Source organism: Corvus brachyrhynchos, unplaced genomic scaffold (assembly GCF_000691975.1).
Source record: "Corvus brachyrhynchos isolate BGI_N302 unplaced genomic scaffold, ASM69197v1 scaffold661, whole genome shotgun sequence".
Taxonomy (NCBI): domain Eukaryota; kingdom Metazoa; phylum Chordata; class Aves; order Passeriformes; family Corvidae; genus Corvus; species Corvus brachyrhynchos.
In genome coordinates, this window is record NW_008236246.1 from 1049673 (window position 1) to 1069875 (window position 20203).

The 20203-nt window shown below is 51.1% G+C and overlaps 1 protein-coding gene across 2 annotated transcripts in view; it reads right to left on the bottom strand.

Annotated features, from left to right (window-relative positions):
* Positions 1–18883, bottom strand: part of LOC103624279 (rho GTPase-activating protein 39) — a 32074-nt gene extending 13191 nt beyond the window's left edge. The window contains exons 1-3 of one of the 2 annotated variants that reach the window (XM_017746981.1): positions 13421–18883; positions 12490–12888; positions 1453–2761 (exon numbers count right to left, since the gene is read on the bottom strand). In XM_017746981.1, coding sequence (XP_017602470.1) covers positions 1453–2761; positions 12490–12888; positions 13421–13620 — 1908 coding nt within the window. In that variant the 5' untranslated portion in view covers positions 13621–18883. The remainder of the gene's footprint in view (positions 1–1452; positions 2762–12489; positions 12889–13420) is intronic. The other variant, XM_017746980.1, reaches the window with a different exon arrangement.
* Between the last annotated feature and the right edge of the window lie 1320 nt (positions 18884–20203).

Below are 20203 nucleotides of genomic sequence, written 5' to 3' on the forward strand. Positions count from 1 at the left end.
ATTAGCACACATCACATTCCACCTCTTATTGCCAGTCTGGGGCACAATAATTTCTCCTGTTTTTTTTACTTTGTTCTTTTTATCCCTTGAGTTACTCCTCTACCTTCTCACCCTCTCTGAATTCACTCAACACACTGAATAAAAATCCCTGCCTGCAGTTCTCTGCCATCTGCACATCCTCGGTCTCCTTCAAACCACCTTCTCCGCCTGGAGCTGGTTTTCGTCCTATCACCCCATCTGCTCCTTCCACATGTTCCTTCTGAGGAGTCACCTCCTCATACTCTCTCAAGGTTCATGAGGCTTCAGATTCTCTCCTCTGCTCTCTCTGAGGTTTCTCTCTCACATCTCTTTCACACAACTCCCTGGCTGTTATATTTGTATTGACAGTACACAGCCACTTCTGCTTAGCCTGTCCCAGAACTTCTGCCCACCCTCCTCCAATGATGAGTTTCCTTGTCTCCCGATTTTCCTCTCTATCATGCAAGCCCAGCACAGGACATCATTGCTCACTCAAGCCCCTTGATGCCATTTTTAGGTGAGGCAGCAATTTTGCTGCCATATTTTCTGCAACTTCCTCCCCTCCTTACTTGGACTCTGAGTATTTCTGTGAATACTTTTTTTAGACTCTTTTTGCCTTTACCACAACATCCATCTCCTTACATCTTCCGCTTCTCCATATTACCACATATGAATTATTTTTCTTCACTTTCAAGGCCATTCACAGCCTATTCCCAACCCACCATCTCTTGTGCATAATCAAGACATCAAGTTTCAGCTCCCCCTGTCAATGCAACAAGGTGTAACACAGCCAGCAGACTGGAGAGCAGTTTCCTACCAAGTCCAAAGAGGCTGTGAAATGAAATTGCTGAACTAACATGGAAGTAACTGAAGTAACATGTAAGTCATGTAAACTTGATGTGTCTCTGTGCCTGAAAAATGGGAAATGTGGGAACATGATACCAGTTTTCCAAACAGTTTCAGATGAAAGCAAGGCACTTATTGATCCAAAACGGCAATAAAGAGAACACATACAGACAAATCTGACAGAGTGGAGAGGTGTCAGCCTGGCTTTCAAAGAAAAGTTACACCTCATAGGTCTGCTGGAGCAATCTGGAATAGTCAAGGAGGGTTACCCATAAAGACATGAGTGACAGTAACATGCTCAGGCAAGCACATTTACCCAAATAACAGAGCAGAGCTACCCACATTGCTGAGGGCTTGCTGGACATGAGCCCCACCCCACAATTCTCTCTCCTCTCAAACCACTGGCCTGAAATAGGGTTTCCACCTACAAAGCTGTGAAGCTTTGTGACCTGTCTGCTATTCTGCAGGAACAGACGTGTTTTGCCTGGAGCACACCCCTGGAACTAAATCCCCCCAGGAGCAGGCTCTGCATGAGTCCAGCAAAGTCTAGCAAAAAAAAAAATTAACATGGCACGGATGGGGAGGTACCTGTGAGGAGTGGCGTGTAGCACCCGATGAAGCCAAGCTTGTCTGGCTGGTCACGTTCTTTTCTAAAGAATCTATTTTCTCAAAAGTTCTCTTCTGCCTCATTGTGTCCTGTGGAGCAGCCACACTGCTGGGAAAGCCTTCCCTAATCTCCAGGTCCTGTCTGTACAGAGACCTGTTGCTGGCTGAGACATCATCCCTGGAGCTCCGGCTGATGCATTTTTTCAAGGGGTCAGACTGAAACCTGACCTTGCTGCTGTCTGCTGGGACACTGCTCTCCAGGCTCTCAGCATCCAGGCTGGCTTTGCTTCCCCTGCAAGCTGCTGACCTGCCCACCACAGCACGCATCTCAGCGATCACTTTATCATTCAGAGCTGTGAGCTCACTGCTGCTGCCCACAGAGCCCGGTCTTGCTTGACCTGTTCCTTGCCTCCTTCCTTTCCTTTTTCTCAAGCTTGGAGAGGGGCCAGTTGAATAACCAGAATCCTGATGGCTTATACCGGTTGGGTACTCCTGAGTCTGCAGGCTGTTTTGCCGACTGTGGTGGAGTTCCATGTTCTTGAGGACATTGGCTTCCAAGATCCTCCAAGACTGCTTGAAGCTGTCCTTTGAAGCAAGCTGACCAGGCAGTTTAGTGGAGGCATCAGTTGTTGCAGCAGAAGAGTGGGACAGTTTGGCAGATTGGTCAACATTGACCATATGTTTTATGTATTCTCTGCCAGCTGGGCTGTATTCAGTGGAAGAGGGATTTCTTGCATGCTTCTTTGCAGCTTGTTGTTGTTGCATACTGGGATGCTGCAATAATTTGGTTGGTTGCAGCTGCTTTTTTAAGCTATTGCTTGGTGATCTCGGTGGAGACATCCCACTCACACCAATGCTTTCAGTGTCCATATCTACTGGTGGCTCGTCATAAATTGGTGACTCTAAAGATGGCTCATCGTATATAGGCGCAGGAGAGGCATACGTGGGGGATGCAGGTTGGGGGGTTCCTGTCCGGCTCCTTGGAGGTGTTTGAGAAGTAGGACCATTCATCAGCACCAGGCAAAACCCACCACTCTCTGTCTTTTTGATCTGCATAGACTGCTTCGTTTCTCCAGCAGGCATTTGCTTTGTGGCTCCAGGGCTCTGGGACGTGGATTGAGGCTGAGCACATATAGCTGGCTTGGGAAGAGATTTTGGGCTGCTGGACTTTGGAGCATCCTGCAGCTGAAGTGAACTGTTTGAAAAGCTCTGTATCTGCCTCAAACTGTTCACTTTGACCAACATGGCTGCTTTTGTGCCTGGCAGAGGCTGCCAGTGGGTAGGAGTCTCCCTAAAAGAAGAAAGATACAAGTACACACAATTATTGAAGAATTATCTTTACTGAAGTACCTTCTGTGTCTACCCAAATACCAAATTGTTAGTCTCAAAGTGCCTGAAGATTCCCCAACCAGTTATATCAGCAAGTTATTTTTTCCTGGAGATCCCCCTTGCTGAAACAGAAAAACACTGTTGTTACACACATAATAAATTTCTAAGTCACAAAGAGCAGAACAACGAGATGAAACAAGTTCATGATACTATATAATAATATAATAATCTGTCTGGTATCAGCAGTACTGATATAGGACACAACCTGTGCTTCTCAAGGCTCAGCAGATAGCATGGCACCCAGAACAACCAGCTGAACACCAGCAAGTTATTCTGGAACAGTCAAGCATTAAATTGGAAAATAATCCCAAGTACCTGCCTTCAGATTATCCAACTATGATGACAGTCCTTCCAGATCATGCTATTTTTTAAATTAAAGTTTCCAGATGTGCATTTCTCTTTTGGAAAAACCTATGAGGTCTATGGGAGGTATATGGCAGTGGCTGTCCTCTGCTCACAGCTTACATTGCAACACAACCTGCCAAGCCCCCACCCAATTTTGTCCAGATGCTCTCAGATCTGGTTCCCTTGGCCACACCGACTGGCTCTGCTCAGCTCTCATGGCTGTGAAACCCTCCTCTGCTGGGAATATCCTCTGACCCGTGGTGGTACTCAGGATCCACCACAACCCAACGTGCCTGCTGCAACACACCAGTTCCCAGGGTACATTCCACAGTGTAACAACAACAACAACAACAACCTGCTGTCAGGCTGTGGCCACAGCCAGCCTGTGTTTGTGAGCTCTGAGGAAAGGGGAATGGAAAGGATATTAAACCAGCTGAGCTTCCAGGTTTTCTAAGGCATCACAGTCCCCAGGAAGGTTCACTTGAATCTGACCCTATATTGTGCCCTACCTCCATGTATCTGCTACCAGCCATCACTGGGTAAGACCTGAGGGCATACTGTATGTGTCGCATCTGAGACAGGAGATGTTCCCCTAACACCTTCAAGAGCTATTTTGCTCTGTTTGCACCTTGACCTTGCTCCCCACTCTACACTGCTGACCTGTCCCCTATGGCCTCTGTGCTGGCAGACACACCCACCTCTGCTGCATGTCCAGAGCTGCCTCCCACCAATGTTTGGCCCTCTTATCCATTTCTGCCAAACCCCAAGATATCTGGACACCCCAGCCCTCTTGCTCTCTGCTCCTGCTCTCCAGAGCCCTTTCACCTGGCCAGGTCCCAGCCTCCTCCTTCAGCACGGTTTCCCTGGGGTGTTCTGCCTGTCCTTCCCCCATGGTTATCCTGCCAGTACATCTGCACACCCCCTGCTCTCCCCACACTGCAGCCCAACAGGACTCACCTGCCCCACATCACCATGTGCATTCTATTACACCTGCTCCACTCTGGTCACCCTGCCCACATCCTCTGTCCCCACACCTAATGTCTCAGATCTTTTCCCAGCCACTGCCCTCCTAAGGAGGTGGCACGCTCCTTCCCCATCCACTGCTTACTGTATTTTTGGCAAAACATGCTCTCTGTTGGCAATGCGTCACTGTGAATCCCACCTCAACACAACAGCACTGGGAGTGGCATGGGCGAGGCTGGCACTGCCCTGCCATGGGTGCAGTGCCTGACCCCTGGCCAGGGTCCAAAGGCCTCACCACACTCTGATCACACTTGCCTTTGAAGAGCTGGCTCCCTTCCCGCAACAGAGTCCATGTAGCTCTCTTGTGCAACTACCCAGGTGTGACCAGAGAAGGTTGAGAAAGGACTGCCATCCTCTGCTTTGTACCCTGGGGTCCCCTCTTGCTCTGGGACCTCCTAAGTATCTCCTACTGAGGCACAGAGGACTTTATTTTAAGGGAGCTCATGACACTACTTCAGGATGGTGATGCCACTGCCATGAGGAAGACCTGTGTCCCAGCCTCCACCTTCCTTCTGTTCACAGCATTGCAGCCTAGTGCTGACCTGAGCCCTATGCCAAGAGCAGCTTGGGAAACACTGACGAATTTGGGATAGGCCTCTCTACATCTGCCCAAACCACCATCAAGCACAACCCCTGCTCTCCCACTCCTGTTAGCCCTCAGTGGCTTGTCCTCCACATGCTTCTTCCTAAGGCAGGGGTTGGGCACCAACAGTGCCAGGTGAGGACGCACACAGGGAACCACCAGCAATAACAGCAGGCTGAGGATGGCATTCATGAGGACACCCAGCTCCACAGGTATCCCTCCCTGGGGGACACAGGGCCTGCTCTTTGCATCCTGATGCCCCTTGCAACAGTGCATCTCTCCTGTGCATGGCCAAGCCCCAGTCTCAATCCCAAGCTCTGCTGAAAACCTGGCTCTTCCTCGAAGAGTACCTGGAATAACAGGAAAAACCAGAACAGCAACAATTGGTAGACTTTTAAATGAGGATTTCTGACACCCCCATGGCTGTCCCAATGGCTCGTTTCATGGCACAGAAGAGACTGGCAAAGAGCAAGCAGGCCAGAGCCATGCACAGGCTCCCAACTCAGCAGGCAGGCCACAAGTGTGTGACTGGGACATATTTTAGCTCAACCCTACAGCCAGAGCATCATTGCATCTGGATCTGTAGGGTTGCAGGGTAGCAAAGCGATAGCCCTGAGCTGCAGATGTGTCCCCCTGCCTTACAAGACCTCCTACTACGGCAGGGCTAGAAAATAACCCTGTGCTCTGTGGAAAGGTGCTGGATCTCCACATCCCACAATCCACCTCCTGAAGTTTCTCCTCTCCCTGACTCACAGCATTGCAGGCCCAGCCAGCTTGGCACAGCTGAACCATCCACTTGGCCAAAGCCTGGCAGACCTGCCTCAGCCAGGCACAGCATGGCCAGACTTGTGCCCCCCATGCAGGCTCATCATGTGCTGGTACTGTCTGGCATCAGGAAATCAAACCCCCAGGGATTCGGAGCGGCAGGAAGCTCTGCCACCTCCTCCCTCAGTTCTGAGCCACAGGGAAGAGCCCCTCCCTGTCCACACAGCAGGCACTGGCACCACCTCCTGCCCCATCTGTCCCAATTCACACCCACACAGCAGCACTGGGCAGTGCTCCAGTTGGTCCCTGCTCAGGTGTGGGCCTGGGCACCTGCAGAGCACCACCAACTTGCCCACCAGAGATGGGTTCCTGCTCCAGCATGGCATTATAACTTTAGGGCCCTGTGGGACCTCAACTGGCAACAACCTCTGCCCCTGCATCTGTGAGAAAGAGTACAGCCCAGATTTTAGTCCTCAGATAAGTGATGAGGGATTTGATCTGAAAAAGAAAAGAGGATACTGTGCTCATGGCCTCCTGCAGAGGCAAGCTGCCTACCTGTGAGCCCCTGTCAGCTGGAGGGCAAAAGGCATTCCAAAGCACAACAGCTGCTCACTGCCCAGAGTCCCTCCACCAGGGTGCAAGGAAGCCATCCCTCACCTTGGGCCTGCCCAGGACAGGAAGATGTGCTGGGCCTTTAGCACAGACTTGGCCACATGGGTGGGACAAGATGGAGAGCGGCAGGAGCTCTGCACTGGCACAGGGCTCTCTCTGCCCCTGCCCTGAGCCCAGCTGGCAGGACAGCAGGACAGCAAGACAAGCTGGACAGACAGCCACAGCAAGGCAACGAACAAAGAGCAAGCCTCCCCACTGCAGGATTTTGGCACTTGCAGTCTGTGCCCCAACATGTTCCCTCCTTCAGGCCTAGGTCAAAGCACACACTGGGACCCAGCCTGCCCCAGACCGCTGCGAACCCCTGGAGCCGGCAGAGCCCAGCACCAAGGGCACCCACTGACACGGCTTCTTTTTGAGGAAAAGCACAAACACGTGGGATTGCCACAGCTGTGGACACTGGTAAGAGGCCAAGCACCTAGGTGCCCTGCAGGGGCCAGAGGAAACCAGGAAGCTGTGCCACTCCCATGTCACTGAGGGCCACCATGCTCCCCTACCCAGGAACGTGATGGAGAAAGGAAACTTCTAAATGCATGCTGTACCCCACCTCGCCTCTCAGTTTCATCGTGGACACATCATGACACCTCCAGCCTCCCTGGCTGCAAGAGATGAGAGCAAAGAAGCACCATCACAGAAAAGACAAGGCTCTCTTGAAAAGACCATTTCCACAGCCATGAACGATCCCTTGGGGCCACGTCTGGATACAGCTTCCTGCAACTCCATCCCCAGGCTGCTGGAAAGACCAAGCAGAGGATAACAGGGACTTCCCAGTATGGAGAAAGATTCAGTCTTGTCCTTCTGAATGGTGAAAGCCATGACAAAAAGCAAAGCCAATGGTAGAGAAGTGTCCCAATGCAGCCTCTCAGCCAAGCTCTTCAGCCACCAGCAGCAGAGACCCTGATGAATCCCCTGGGACTGTTCCTGTGAGGAATGCTTTCAAGTAGTTTCAATATAAAGGCCTCAACTTGGCACTGGTTTTCCCAGCCTGCACCCAGCTCCAGCAGGCTCAGCATATCCAGCAGCTCTTCTCAGGCTCCAGATCTCCACTGTTTGTTTTTCTCCCTCCCAGAAGCCTGGAGAAAAGGCCCTGCACCTTAGCTCTGCCTTTTCTAGTAGTTGTTTTCCTGGTGCTGTGACAGAGGTGAGTGAAGAGGGATGTTTGTATTCCAGCAGCACTGCTGCTCTGCCCCCAATTCCACACTGGAGGCAGGGATACAACCTGCCCAAACCAAAAATTCTGCAGACATGTGCAAAGAACATTGTGTTTGCATATCCTACCCCAAGGCCAACTGCACAAGAAGGAAACAAACCTGTATTAGGGATTCTGATGGTCTTTCTTGCTTGATTATGAAAACTTCATAGTGGCATTACTTACATTGTGCCTTGAGAGACATGAGCCCATGACAAGACAAACCAGACTTGGAAGAGGCAGAGGTATTCTTACAGCCACCTTCTCATCACACATTCCCTCTCACTCCTCTTCCAGCACATATTCCTGGCACTGTAAGACCAAGCCCCTGCTCCTTCCCAGTCAAGGATGCTGAGCCATGGGAAAGGTGGGTGAGGAGGGGATAGGCAGCACAACCTGCTGCCCACACAGAAAGGACCCCCACCTTCCTCTTCTGGGGGACAGGATGTTCCTAGGGAAGGTGGCTTGTGAAGGATTTTAAGAAATCCTGTTATTGCAAAGAGAACCTCAGAAACAGCACTCTGAAACTCCCAGTGCCGACCCTGGGAGAAACAGAGGAAGAGGAGGAAAGGGGCTGGGGACAGCAGAGCCTCCTCACAGTCCTGACTCCTCACAGTCCTCACAGTCCTGCAGTGTGCTGAAATGCTGCAGACCAGTGCACAGGCTCCACTTCCAGCAAGACTGCCTTCTTTAGGCCTTGGCCCTCTGCCAAGCCGTTTCTCACCCATTACCTTGGAGTTCCAGCAAACCTCAGCACGGCTGCAGTGGCTCAGAGGACACTTCCAAAATGCTGCATTCAGCCCGAGGCTGGTCTCACAGTCCCCAAGGGAACATGTCCGTCTTCTGCAGAGCTTTTCAGTGTGTGAAAGGATAATTTGGCCATCACTTACCCTGAAGAGAGTTCATCTTGCTTCCTAATAGGATTGCAAGAGCTCAGGAAGGGTCTGGAGCTGTGAGGCAAGTGCTGCTTGCTGTCCTTCTCCAGCAAGGGAGAAGCAGAGTGAGCACTGGGCCGGGCAGCCCCAGGAAGCACAGCTGAAAAACAACACGGGAACAAGAGCATGGGCAGAGGAGCTTCCCCAGGAGGCTCCAGAGATGGTCAATGGCAACAGTGTCTCACCCTGCTGCAAGAAGCTGCCATTTCCCTAGGGGGTTGACCCTCCTGCACTGCCGGGGGAGGCCAAAGGCCGATGTCTAGAGAAGGCTGCTCCAAGCCACTGCGAGAGCTGGAAGAGCAGCAGCAAGCTGTGGGGCAGTGAGGGAGGGGTACCATGGGCATGGAGACAGAGGGGACAGGCAGCAAGCTTTGGGGAGCTTCTCTGTTCTTCTCAAGGCTGCTGAGGGTTTGGCAGCACTAAGATGTGGCAGGGGACACAGTGGCAGTGCTGATAGAAGGCACAAGAGAGGAAAGGTGGTAAAAACCAGTTTACTAAAAGAATAAAAACCTCGACCATGAAGTGTAACTAAAAAAAGGATGAAATCCCTTCCCCCAGATCTTTGTGGCATGGGCTTGCAGGAGGCCCCTCTGCTGGACTCTCCATCTATCACAGGATGACAAACATGAAGGAAAGAAAAACACTATTTTTTGTGCCGGCATTAAGAGACAAAAGCAAAACCGTCTTGGGTGCAGGTAGCTATAAAGATGTCAAATGCTACCAGCAGCACTCAATGTGTTCACCCTCTGTTTACGCAGCTGTATCTCTCCCGAGCAGAGGAGGACATGCTTGAGGTTGTCTTTAGAGAACAACACAGACAACAGAGCTGAACAGTTCAGTGTGCTTATGCTGTTAGCATACCAGACACCCCAGCAATGGCATTAGATCCCACTTGAGAGCATTTGCTTCCAGCTCAGCTCTGTGCTCCCCATGTTATGAGATAGCAAAAGGCAAGAAATCTTTCCTTGGGTGTCACACTCAGGTAGGGAAATCAAATTCTGCACCATAACCAGATACACAACCCTTGCTTACACAGCAGAAGACACATGACAGACATGCAAGGAAACAGTGCCCAGTCTCCTGCTTCCAAGAAAGCACATTTCCCAGACAAATACTGTCAGCTTACTGGTATGAGCCTTGTAATCTGCCAGAGCCTTACATATCCAAGCAGCCTGTTAGCTCCCAAGCAAGCTGCCACTCATGCCTTTCTCAGCAGTTGCCCTTCAATTCATTGCAGGCTCAAGGTGCCCCAAGATTGCTGCAGAAACCTGAGCTAGGCATGGAACAAGGGAGGACTCCTTCCCATTTCCCTTCCTTGCAGGAGAATCAGCAGTGATGGCGATGCTGCCCTGGCTGGCAAGGAAAGATATAGCAAACCCCTGCCCATGTTGCATCACCCCCCTTCCCTCTATAGGAGGGGACCTGTGTGGGTTCTTCCCTACCAAGAGGGCTGGAGAACTGAGGGATGGGTCATAACTGGCATCGCTTTTTCCTTGCGGCACAGCAACTCCCCATACGAAGGTAGAGGAGGCCATGTTCCCTCCTGAGAAACTGAGTCAGTGTCCTGGTTGCAGAAAGGGCCAGAGCTTAGTGCTGCTGTTACTCTATACCATGCACATCATGGCTGGGGCTGTGGTTTCAGCAGGGAAGGCCAGGCACCCCACCCGAAGTGTGCCATTTTGCCTCTCTCTCCAGCGGAGGGACTCGACCCCTGCGGGACTTGGTCCCTTTGCTCCCCTGCTGGTTCCCCTCGGTTCTCCTCCCATTTTCTCGGTACACGACTACAGGATTCAGTGTTGAAAGGAACAGCGGTGAAAACGCAAACTGATCGCAGTGCTGAACCACCAGCGCTGGCAGGGAGGCCACTGGCAGGGAACCATCCAGCAGTGGGAGTGACCCCAGCTCCACTGAGCCTGTCAAGCCAAGCAGAAAGGAGGCCTGCCAGCCCAGCCAAACCCAGCCGAAAGCAGCGCAGCTGAACAGTGGGACAAAAAAGCAGCAGTGACCTGCGGGGTTGACCTCTAGCACAGCGGAGTGGTAGAAATGGTGGCACAGGCACCTGTGTGGAACTGAGCCCACTGACAGCTGCACGTGACCCTACTCGGACGATCCAGCTTTCTGGGGGTTTGTTGTCACTAGTTTTTGCAGTTTCTGGGTGGGGGTGGTAAACATTAGTCACAGAAGTTCTCCCACCATCATGCCTTTGTTCCCAGTGGCCACATGGGCAGCACACGAATGGGTGCCACACTGCCTCTGTCTGGGGAAGTCATGCAGATGTAGCTGACAAGGGGCATCTGCCATCTCAGTATTGTTCCCAGTGGTGAACAACTTTCTGTGGGCAAAACACCTCCACTTTTTGTATACTATTGCTATTAACGTTGCTGTTGTTATTGTGCCTGTCTTATTCCACTGCTTTGTGCTTTCAGTAAATTGTTATTGCAACCCTTAGCCTCTGCTTTTGTCTCCCTTACCAGAAACAGCGAGGGAAAGGGGAGTGGCTTATTTGGAGTTTAATTCCAGCTGGTGTTAAAACCAGCACAGTCAGGAATACTTTGGACTCTGTGAGGCTCAGGATATCTTACACCCTATCAGGGCTCTTACACTCACTCCTCTGGAAACATGAAATGCAGTTTTGGTGGTGCCCATCCTGGCTGCCTCAGAGTGCCAAGCTGTAGATGGACAAGGAAGGGAAGTCACCTGTCTCATGGCAAATCCCATGAGCCTGTGGCTCAACTGTGGTCACAGGGGTGACCTGAGGGAACTGGGAGCTACTCAGGTACAGCTTAAGACATTGCTTACTGGATTTCTCCTGGCAGGGCAGGGATCATTCTCTGGATGGGTATGAAGCTAAGAGGGGCTGCTTCTGGGGCAGGAGGCACGGGGAGCATCATAAGCACCAGTAAAGTGTTGGGCTCTTTCTGTTGCACTTCATGTGCATCACTGGTGTCTCGCAGTCATTAAGATCTGCATTGAATACAGGAGTGCCTTGTAGGGAGCAGCAGACACTGATAAGCAGACATGTGATAAGCCTCACTTCAGGGTGCATATACTTTCCAGAAGTGCCTATGGAAACCTATGTGGTTCTCATTAACTTGGGATTTTTTTTCTATCCTTGCCTGCACCAGGCACACAGAGAGGCAGCCTTGATCCAAAAACCAAGATGCTAGCACTTGCTGCTGCACTGCCCAGAACCAGGACAAGGCATCCCAGCACAGATGGCAGGAGAGTCAGGCTCCCCCAAGCACTGCTCTAGCCCTCAGGTCAGTTCTCAGTATAACCCAACTTTGCTTGCTGCATGGCCCCCCCAGCTGCCAGTACCACATCCTCCAGGGCAGGATGATGCCCAGACAGGGCAGGAGGGAGGCAGAGCAGCCCCAGACACTATCCCAGGCCAACCCAAGAGGGGCCAACCCAACAGAGACTGGGGAAGGGATGCTTTTGTGCAGCTGAAGTCATGGTTTCAATACACTAAAAAATCCCCAATTGCTGTCAGACTAGTTTGAGTGTAAAAAAAATCTCTTAGTCAAACAAAATAGCATCCTGTTATTGGTCTTTTATTTCAGGCTTGATGTAACCAAATAACTGTGCCCAGGAGCTCTGTCCCTGCAGCCCCACCTCCTGCCCTGGCTGAAGTTGCAAGAACCTATCAGCAGCCAAGCAAGTGGGAAAGGAAGGAGCCAGACCAGATGGGCTCACCCACACCCCACAGCAGCCTGACCCCTTGCACAGGAGCTATGCCATCCCAACAAACCCTGCTGTAAGTTTTTGAGAGAGTTCTCATCACTGCACAACACTCCTGCCTGTCCCCTCTCCTTCTGTTTAGCACCCAGAGTGATGATTACCTTCTGATGTGTATTTTTATGATGTCTCGCACAAAGATGGCCTCGTCCAAGCTGGGGACCTTCAGGCAGTGGTGAAAGCAGACAGCTGTACCCCGAGAAGAGGAGGGCACATGGCAGTGACTGGGGGCCTGGCAGTACTTTGCCCCAGCGTTGCACCGTCTTGGGGCAGCATAGCATCCCCCTGGGGAAGCACAGTTCCCAACCTGCCTGACAGGGCCTGCCTGGCAGCTGAAGTCACCCATTAGATATAAACAGAGAAGGCTGAAGCTCTCCCCCTACCTGGCAGGATCTTTCCTCTTCTCCACCGCACCATCCCACTTGCCCTTCTCCATCTCCTGCAGGAGGGCCATTTGGACAGGGGTGCTTCTGCCACCGCTGCCAGTGCTGCCTCGGTGCTGCCGGCCACAGCAGTCAGGCTGGGAGCTGCCCTTCATGGCCTGGAGCTGTGCCAAGGGCACAATGTCACAGCCCTGGGGCCGGTGCCACACCGTCTGCCGTGTGATGGCATTGTAGTAGTAGAAGCGGTTGTTGTTCTGGTCGAAGAGCTCCCACCACTGCTTCTGGTCTGACTGGCGCACCTTCAGGTTGGGAGGGGGCTCCCAGCTGCACTCCCCAGTGGTCAGGTTCACATACATCCGCTCCTGGGAGCGGGGCTCGATGATCTCCACCCAGTCCGAGCTGCAGGGACACAAGAGCCACATTAATCTGGGCCAGAGGCCCAAAGCAAACAGGTTCTCTGAGAGTCCTACAGCGCTGCCGCTGGGCTAGGCAGCCTGCTTGCAGATCAAAGCACTGCTTGGGGATATTCAGCAATCTAATGATCTTAGGAGATGCCAGGGCAAGGCTTTGTGATGGGGCTGAGACAAAAGAGCCCCCGTCATCCCCCACTCGCCAGCCCAGGACAAACGAACAGGGCTGGCGAGCACTTTCTGCTGATGCTGGGATGACTCACATCAAGGGCTGGCCCAGTCGAAGGAGCGCCAGTGCCTGGGAGATGTGCAGGGGACCTCGCTTTCAAGACCAGGGAGGATCTGCAGAGCAGGATCTGCTCCTTTTGACAGCTGCACGTTCCACCTGGGGAGACCAAAGGCCTGGCTCCCAACAATGCAGGCAGCCTGCTCCATGCAAGTGCCTGCCCACAGCCCCCACATGCTGTGGGACTGGAAGGGACTTCTGGGTCCCATGGACTCTGCTCAGAGCCCATGCTTACCTGTGGAAAAGGTACATGTGAGGAATGACTGGTGGATGAGACCATCTCCATTGCAGGCTCTTCCCCCTCCTCCTTGGCTGATGGGACAGAGCTTTCAAGGGTGTAAGGTGACCCAACGGACAGGCCCTGCTGCTGATCCACAACCCTTTTGCAGCCCTAAAGAACCCCTTGAGCCCCCAGAATTCTTTACCAGCACCCATGCTAGCCCAGTCAGTGAGAGCAAGGCAGGCAGTGCTGTAAGCCTGGTTTTCAGGCAGATCAGCACAGTGGTTTTGATGCAGAGGTGTTGGGCTGCATAGCTGTCATACATGGCACATCGACCTTATCACTGACATACCAACCCTAAAGAGCTGGCCTGAGGGGCTCAGCAAAGCCAATGCCTCCTCAGTGTAGTAGCCCAAACCATTTTGGATAGCCCAGGTAAATGGAAGAATGGAGTGCAAACCCCAACAAGGTTTCCCTCCACAAAGGAGAGATGCTGCCACTAAAGCAATCCTGAACCCGGTGACATGCTCAGCATGCTGAAAAACAACATGTGCCCCTCAGCTCCTGCTCTCACCCCTCAAGGCCTGGCCTCCACCCTGTGTTGGTGGAGGCTGCAGGAAGGAGGCCCTAGTTAACCCAAGTTAATTTTGTTATTAATAAAAGCCATATGAAGAGGACAGGTCCTAGGTCCCCCTTGAAACCTGCTCCTGCCCAGGGGCTCACTCTGACAACCTCCAGCTGCTCTGCAGCGAGGGCACGACAGAAGAAGCTATTCCCACAGCAGAAGCAGGAGAAGGGAGATCCCACTTCATCCCTCTCACACCCTCTGCTGCCAGCCTGCAGGTCCTCAGAAGGGTCAGGAGTGATGGTAGCAGCACTGCAGTACCCGAAACGGCAGCCCGGGCTCCTGTGCCCAGCCCTGCTGGCATGGTTATGGGAGAGGAGGCAGTTCCTGGCAGGGCAGCCCAGTCTTCGGCTCTGCCCTGGCTTTCTGAGGAAGGTCAGCATGTCTCCTATCACCAGGCACGTCTAGGTGAGGGTTTAGTTGCACATTGCACCTCCCTGCTAGGAAAAATGTGGGTTTGATTGACAGCAATCAATTCTGAGCAGTCTGGCATGCACCCATAAAAAGCAGGCTGTTCCTCAATGCTCTGAGGATTCAAAATTGATAGGTACAAAGTCAATTCAACACAAAATAAACGTGAACTGTCTCTGAAAAGGTGCAATTCCCCTGCCACAATATCTACTACGCAACGCTGACCTCCATGCATTCTCATGTAGGGCTGACAGTCAGGCTACCACAGACAGGCTGGTTTGGAAAGCTGATCTGGGTGGAGGCCTCCTTTTGTGTCATAGGTCAGTTTTCAGGCAGATGTGCTCACCCACCCCACAGTACCACCATCACAACTGTTCGTACTGACCAACAAGGAGCTGGGAACAGAGCACACCACCTTTCCCCATGGCACAAGTTCCTGCTGGTTTCCCATCACCAGAGCATGGCAAGGCACTGCCAAGAGTGTGCTTGCAAATGGATCCCACTTAGAAGACCCTGTGTTTGGAAAACATCTGGTTTGTTGTTTGCTGGTTTTGGGTCAAAACAACATCAGTTCGTCTATTTGATTTAAGGTGCAACGTAACAGCCACACCAGCACCCCATGCCATGGCTCAGGCTGGGAACTGCAGAACCAGCTCTGTTCTTCCCTTGCAGCTGCAATGTCAAACCACAAGCAAGCACAAAAAAAGAAATCACTGAGATCATCAAGAGCATCAGCAGCTGCAGAGGAATCACCCATAAACAAGGTATAAAAGGGAAAACCAAGAGCAGCAGCAGAGCCCAGCAGTGCTGGGAACAGAGCAAGTTGAGCATGTCTATGGAGAGAGCAACTACAAAGTGCAGGTAGAACAAGGAACTGGCATGGAGGGTCCAAGGGACAGCTCAGAGGGAACACAAGGGGAGCAGTGTCCAAGACCACCAAAACTCTTCACAAGGACAGGCACACAATAGGAAAAGGGCAGAGAGGACTGAGAAGGGCACTTAGACCCAGGTGGCTCACTGGCAGCTTCGGGGAGTGGGGAGAGGCTGCCATTGGTGCAGGAATGTGGAGGAGCTTCACCCAAAGGTGGGGGACATGGGCTGCCACTTTTGGGAGGGGACAAGAGGAGGAGAGCAGGTTGGAAGGGCTGGAAGAGGAAAGCAGCACAAAAACACACATGGAGATGAGCCTGGGAAGAAGACCAGAGACAGCTCTGGAGGATTTGTCTGGCAAGGAAGAAAAAATACAAAACATCTTGCAAGACCCTAAGTGATCAAGAGTCAGTTAGCCATCAGCATTCTTAATGTTCAAGAGCATACTGTGTTTGATCTGTTTTGCCAGCAAATGGGTTAGCAAAGCTTTGGAACACCAATGGCTGTATCCACGCTGCTGCTCGTCAGCAGAAAGGAGATGTCAGCTATTTTCTGTTAAGTGCAAGCTATTGAAAATAACAAATTCTTCTCACAGCACTTGGCCATAACCGAGTGTGTGTTGCTAACTTCTGTTTTCCATTTTAACAAGCTTATATTTATCTTTTCTTGCAAAGACACTTAGTGGATGACTTAGGTGGGTGACCTCTTTGCTCCCCTTAAAATTGAGGGGCTGAGGATGACTGAGGTGGAATTTAACCAGGGAAAAAAATCTGCACAAAACACATTGAAATACTAAAGAGTTTGGTGCAATCACACTCATGCAAAGAAAGAAGAGGAAAAACAAGGAGCACATTCCTGGAGCAGTGCCCGCCCCAGGCTGCCACACAAACCTCGAACATAACATCAGGAACTCTGGAAAGACGTGATAAGCCCAGGATTGCAGAGAGATAAGGCCGTAAATTGGAATTAAAAAAATATTAATTCATATTCCACTTCACAAGGTTAAAGAAGTTTCCTGGGAATGGTTTAAATAATGCTTTTCCCTGTCCTTTCAGCTCCAAGCACTGAGGAATGCAGCAACCACAGAGTGTGTGCCCACTCCCACTAGCACTGCAGCGCCTGCTCCCACCAGCAGGATCACAGCAGTGGTTTCAGTTTGTCTCAGTTCCTGGGACTCAGCGTCCCCATAACAGGACTTCCCTGCAGGCCCCATTTGCAGTCCCAGACCAAACCCCTCCACAGCCCGAGCACAGGACAGGCAGCCTGCTGGCATCAGAATGGCTCCAGGAAACTAACACAGTCACCAGAGCCTGCAAGATGAAGGGATTTCAAAAAAATCCCCACTTGCTTCCAATAACGACCCACATTCCCAATGTGCATCCTCCTGTATTGTCAAAGATTCCAGGAGCTTCCTGTGTGTCCTGAGTAATACTTCCAGTAATAATTCCAGATCTCATAGCTGGGAAACAGGACACAGCTCCAGCTGCTCACTCCAGCAAGCAAAGCCTCCGACTGTGAAGGCTTGCGCCTCAAGCATACTGATGTTTTGGAGGAGCGGCAAGGCCATGGCAGGGGTCAGTCCCCAAGTAGCAGGGTGCTGTGAATGGGATGGTGCACCAGGCACGCTAAAAGCAGGAGAAAGCATAAGGCTTTTTGTGCACAATCACATCTCATGTAGGCAAACAGATTTGGTCCCATCCAAAGGCTTTGCCTCACAGATGGGCAGCTGTTTTTTTAATGAAGTGTTGTAATAGACAGTACAGGTAAGAGCTAAGCTGCTGCGCTCTGTCCTGCAGTCTCAAGGACACAGGGGATGGACATGCACAAACTTTGCTCCTTCAAAACCAGCTTGAGTTCCTCCTGGCTGCCACTCCTGCTTGGTAAAGCCTCAGAATAAAAAATGATAGCAGTAATTTTTTTTAAAATGGTATTTTACCCTGAAAGGGCATCTGCAAGCATCTCCTGATTAGATCTTCTCACAAAGACTGTAAATGCTTAGTAGGTCTAGGAAGGAATAAAATATTATAACTACAGAGAATTGAGCAGGACCAGAAAAGGAAAAGGACCAGGTGCAGGAGAAGAGTCACTTGCACGAAGAGCTGAGGAACTCCAAGAAGTCAAACAGCCACTCCCTCACAGGACAGCTGGTTTTCCTGCCACCATCACCCAACTGACATAGCCCAGGCAGCCAAGCACAGTTCCGGGACACCACAAGTTCTTTTCAAGGCTCTCCAAAGGTAAGAATAGTAGAGATGTTTCCTTAGCCGGAGCTGTCAGCTCAAGATTGGCTTGATGTGAACTCCAGCCCCACTCATTACCTGTAGAAGCCGCTCAGCACCAGCTTGAGGAGGCAAACCCCCACCAAGGGGAAGAGAGCACCAAGAATAGCCATGGGAATCACCTGCCCCAGGGAGCTTCACACCAGGCTGCCAGCAAACCCCTCTGCGTGGCTACAAAGAGACCTCTTATGACTTGGTCTCCCATTTCATTTCCATGCTCTGTAATTTTTGGACTTCTGTGCTCCAAGCCAAGATCCTACCACCTTCCCTCACTTTCCTTCCTTGGGATGAGCCCTGCAGAGAGCTGGGGCAGTACCAAGCCCTTCTTGGCCAAACATGGCTCCATATCAAGTGAGATTTTTCAAGACTAATGCCCTCAAAGGAGGCCTGCAGCACACTCAATGCCAGCTCCAAGACAAAGATGCCAGTTGTTGCCATCATCAGTGATCATCCAGCTGAGGATGTGCCAATGCTAAAACTAAGTGCCTTGTTAACAGGTCCTCCTTGAGGAGGGGAAATGGAGTTTGGCCATCACACACACAGAGTGAAGTACAATTCCCAGAGACCGACCACGGTGTGACACCAGCCAAAGGCAGAGAAGTGTGTGCAGGGCTACTTGCTGCAGCAAACAACTGAGGTGATGGGGATGGGCATCTGAAATTATCTGCCCTACAGAGACGAGTTCAAATCCTCTTTCATTTGCTGTTAACAGAGCATAGGACAAAGGACCCAGGAAAAGGAGTAGAAGCAGTCATACGGAGAATGAAGCCATAGTCACCATCCTGAGTCCTCTAAAAGGAGGCCCCAGAAGCAGACTGTGGCAAACCAGTTCAGGAATGGGGAGTGGGTACCATCCCAGAGGCATCATTGCTGCTGACATTGCTGCTCCTCTGTGGGTCCAGGCTCCTGGCTGATTGAAGAACAGCCCGGGCTGTGTTCAACAACTCAAACATCACCACAGATTTTTTTTTAAGACAATCATGCTTGCCCCTTCACCTTCTGCACAACAGGCAAAGCCACCTCAGAAAAATTCACTTAGTGCAGACACTGAGAAACCAAGTGCAACCTCCAGGTGGCTCCGACTCACTCAGATTTGTACATCAAAGCCAGGACAAGGCTGCAGAACTCATCTCTATCCTGGAGCTGTAGAGAGCCTCCAGAAGGTCTTTAGCATTGGCTCCTTATGGTAATCCTACAGCAGCTGAGTCAGACAATTCAGGATTTATTCACTGCCTTCTCTCAGCTGAGCCCAGAAAAGCTGCAATTTACATCTTAGGACAAAAAAAGTAACCAAAACAAACATCTCCCTCCTACACACATACACATATCCATCCATCCATCCATCCATACACACACACACACACACACATATATATATAATGAACTTATTTTGAATACACGTCTCCTTCTAACAAAAATTATAGAGGAACTAAAATAAATATAATGTCAGCCTGTTCATAAAACTCTCTTGCTCCTGAAAATAAGCACTATGCAAACAAACCAACCTCTGCTTTGCCAGAGACAGACCACACTGTGAAAATCCAGAACAAATGCTGATTGCTCAAAGCCTGAGCACATAACACTTAGCTCCAGCAAGAGCGGAACAGAGACAGGCCTCTGAAAGCAGAGCCCAGCCTGGCAACACATTGCACAGAGAAGAGAGAATAACACCATAGTTTGAGTGGGTTAGGGGTACAAAAGAGCCTGGAAAAGGTCTTATCACAAAAAGTATCTCATTACTTTGGTGTTTTTAATTAAAAAAAACCCAAAAAACAATGAAACAAACACAACCAAAGCCCCAAGCCTTCTGCTAGGTAGTATTTTCAAAGACAAAGCTGTCAGATAGGAAACTTGGTGGCTTTCTGGTTGCTTGGACTCTGTCAGCTCTTGTCTCTTTCCTGGCTTTCCCAAACTTTCCCTCAGCCCAGGTGCCAGCATTGCTGGCTCCATCTTGCTGCTGTTAGCCTCTCTATTCACCCCAAATCCAGAGCAGAACAGACAACAAAGGGGTAGCTCATTCCACGGGAGCGGGTTGGGGCAACACCAAAACTAACAAATTCCTCCAAGATCCTGTCTCAGAGAGAAAGAAGTAAGAAACAAGGACTTTCAGGACACAGGTGGGATGTCCTGAGATCTCTACAAACGGAGGGGCATAAGGTAGGACAGACACCATGACAAGACATGCCACAATGATAATCAGCTTAAAATAAAGTCCAGAACAGTCTCAAAAGCATAAGGCCCCACAGCCCAAGACCAGTACTTGAATCTTGGGTGGGATGGATGCACAGGCATCCTAGAGCCCTGCATGTCAGCAAGGAGAAGGGAGGGCAGCACATACACTCCCACAGCAACCTTCATGTTTCTCCACCATCCACTCTGCACTAAGTGCTGCCTACCAAGTTTGGACTGATTCAGGTCCTGAAATCACTCCATGGAGCCATACAGAGAGCACCTCAAGGGGAGGGGAAGACAGAAGGGCTTGAACTGCTGCTCATCCCCCCCCCATCCTTCATCCCCCCTTCACAGGATGGGGGATTCTGCAACAGAGGGAAGAGCAAGGGACAGAAAACACCCCTGCTTTCACAGCTTTGAGACAAAACACAAAGCACCTGC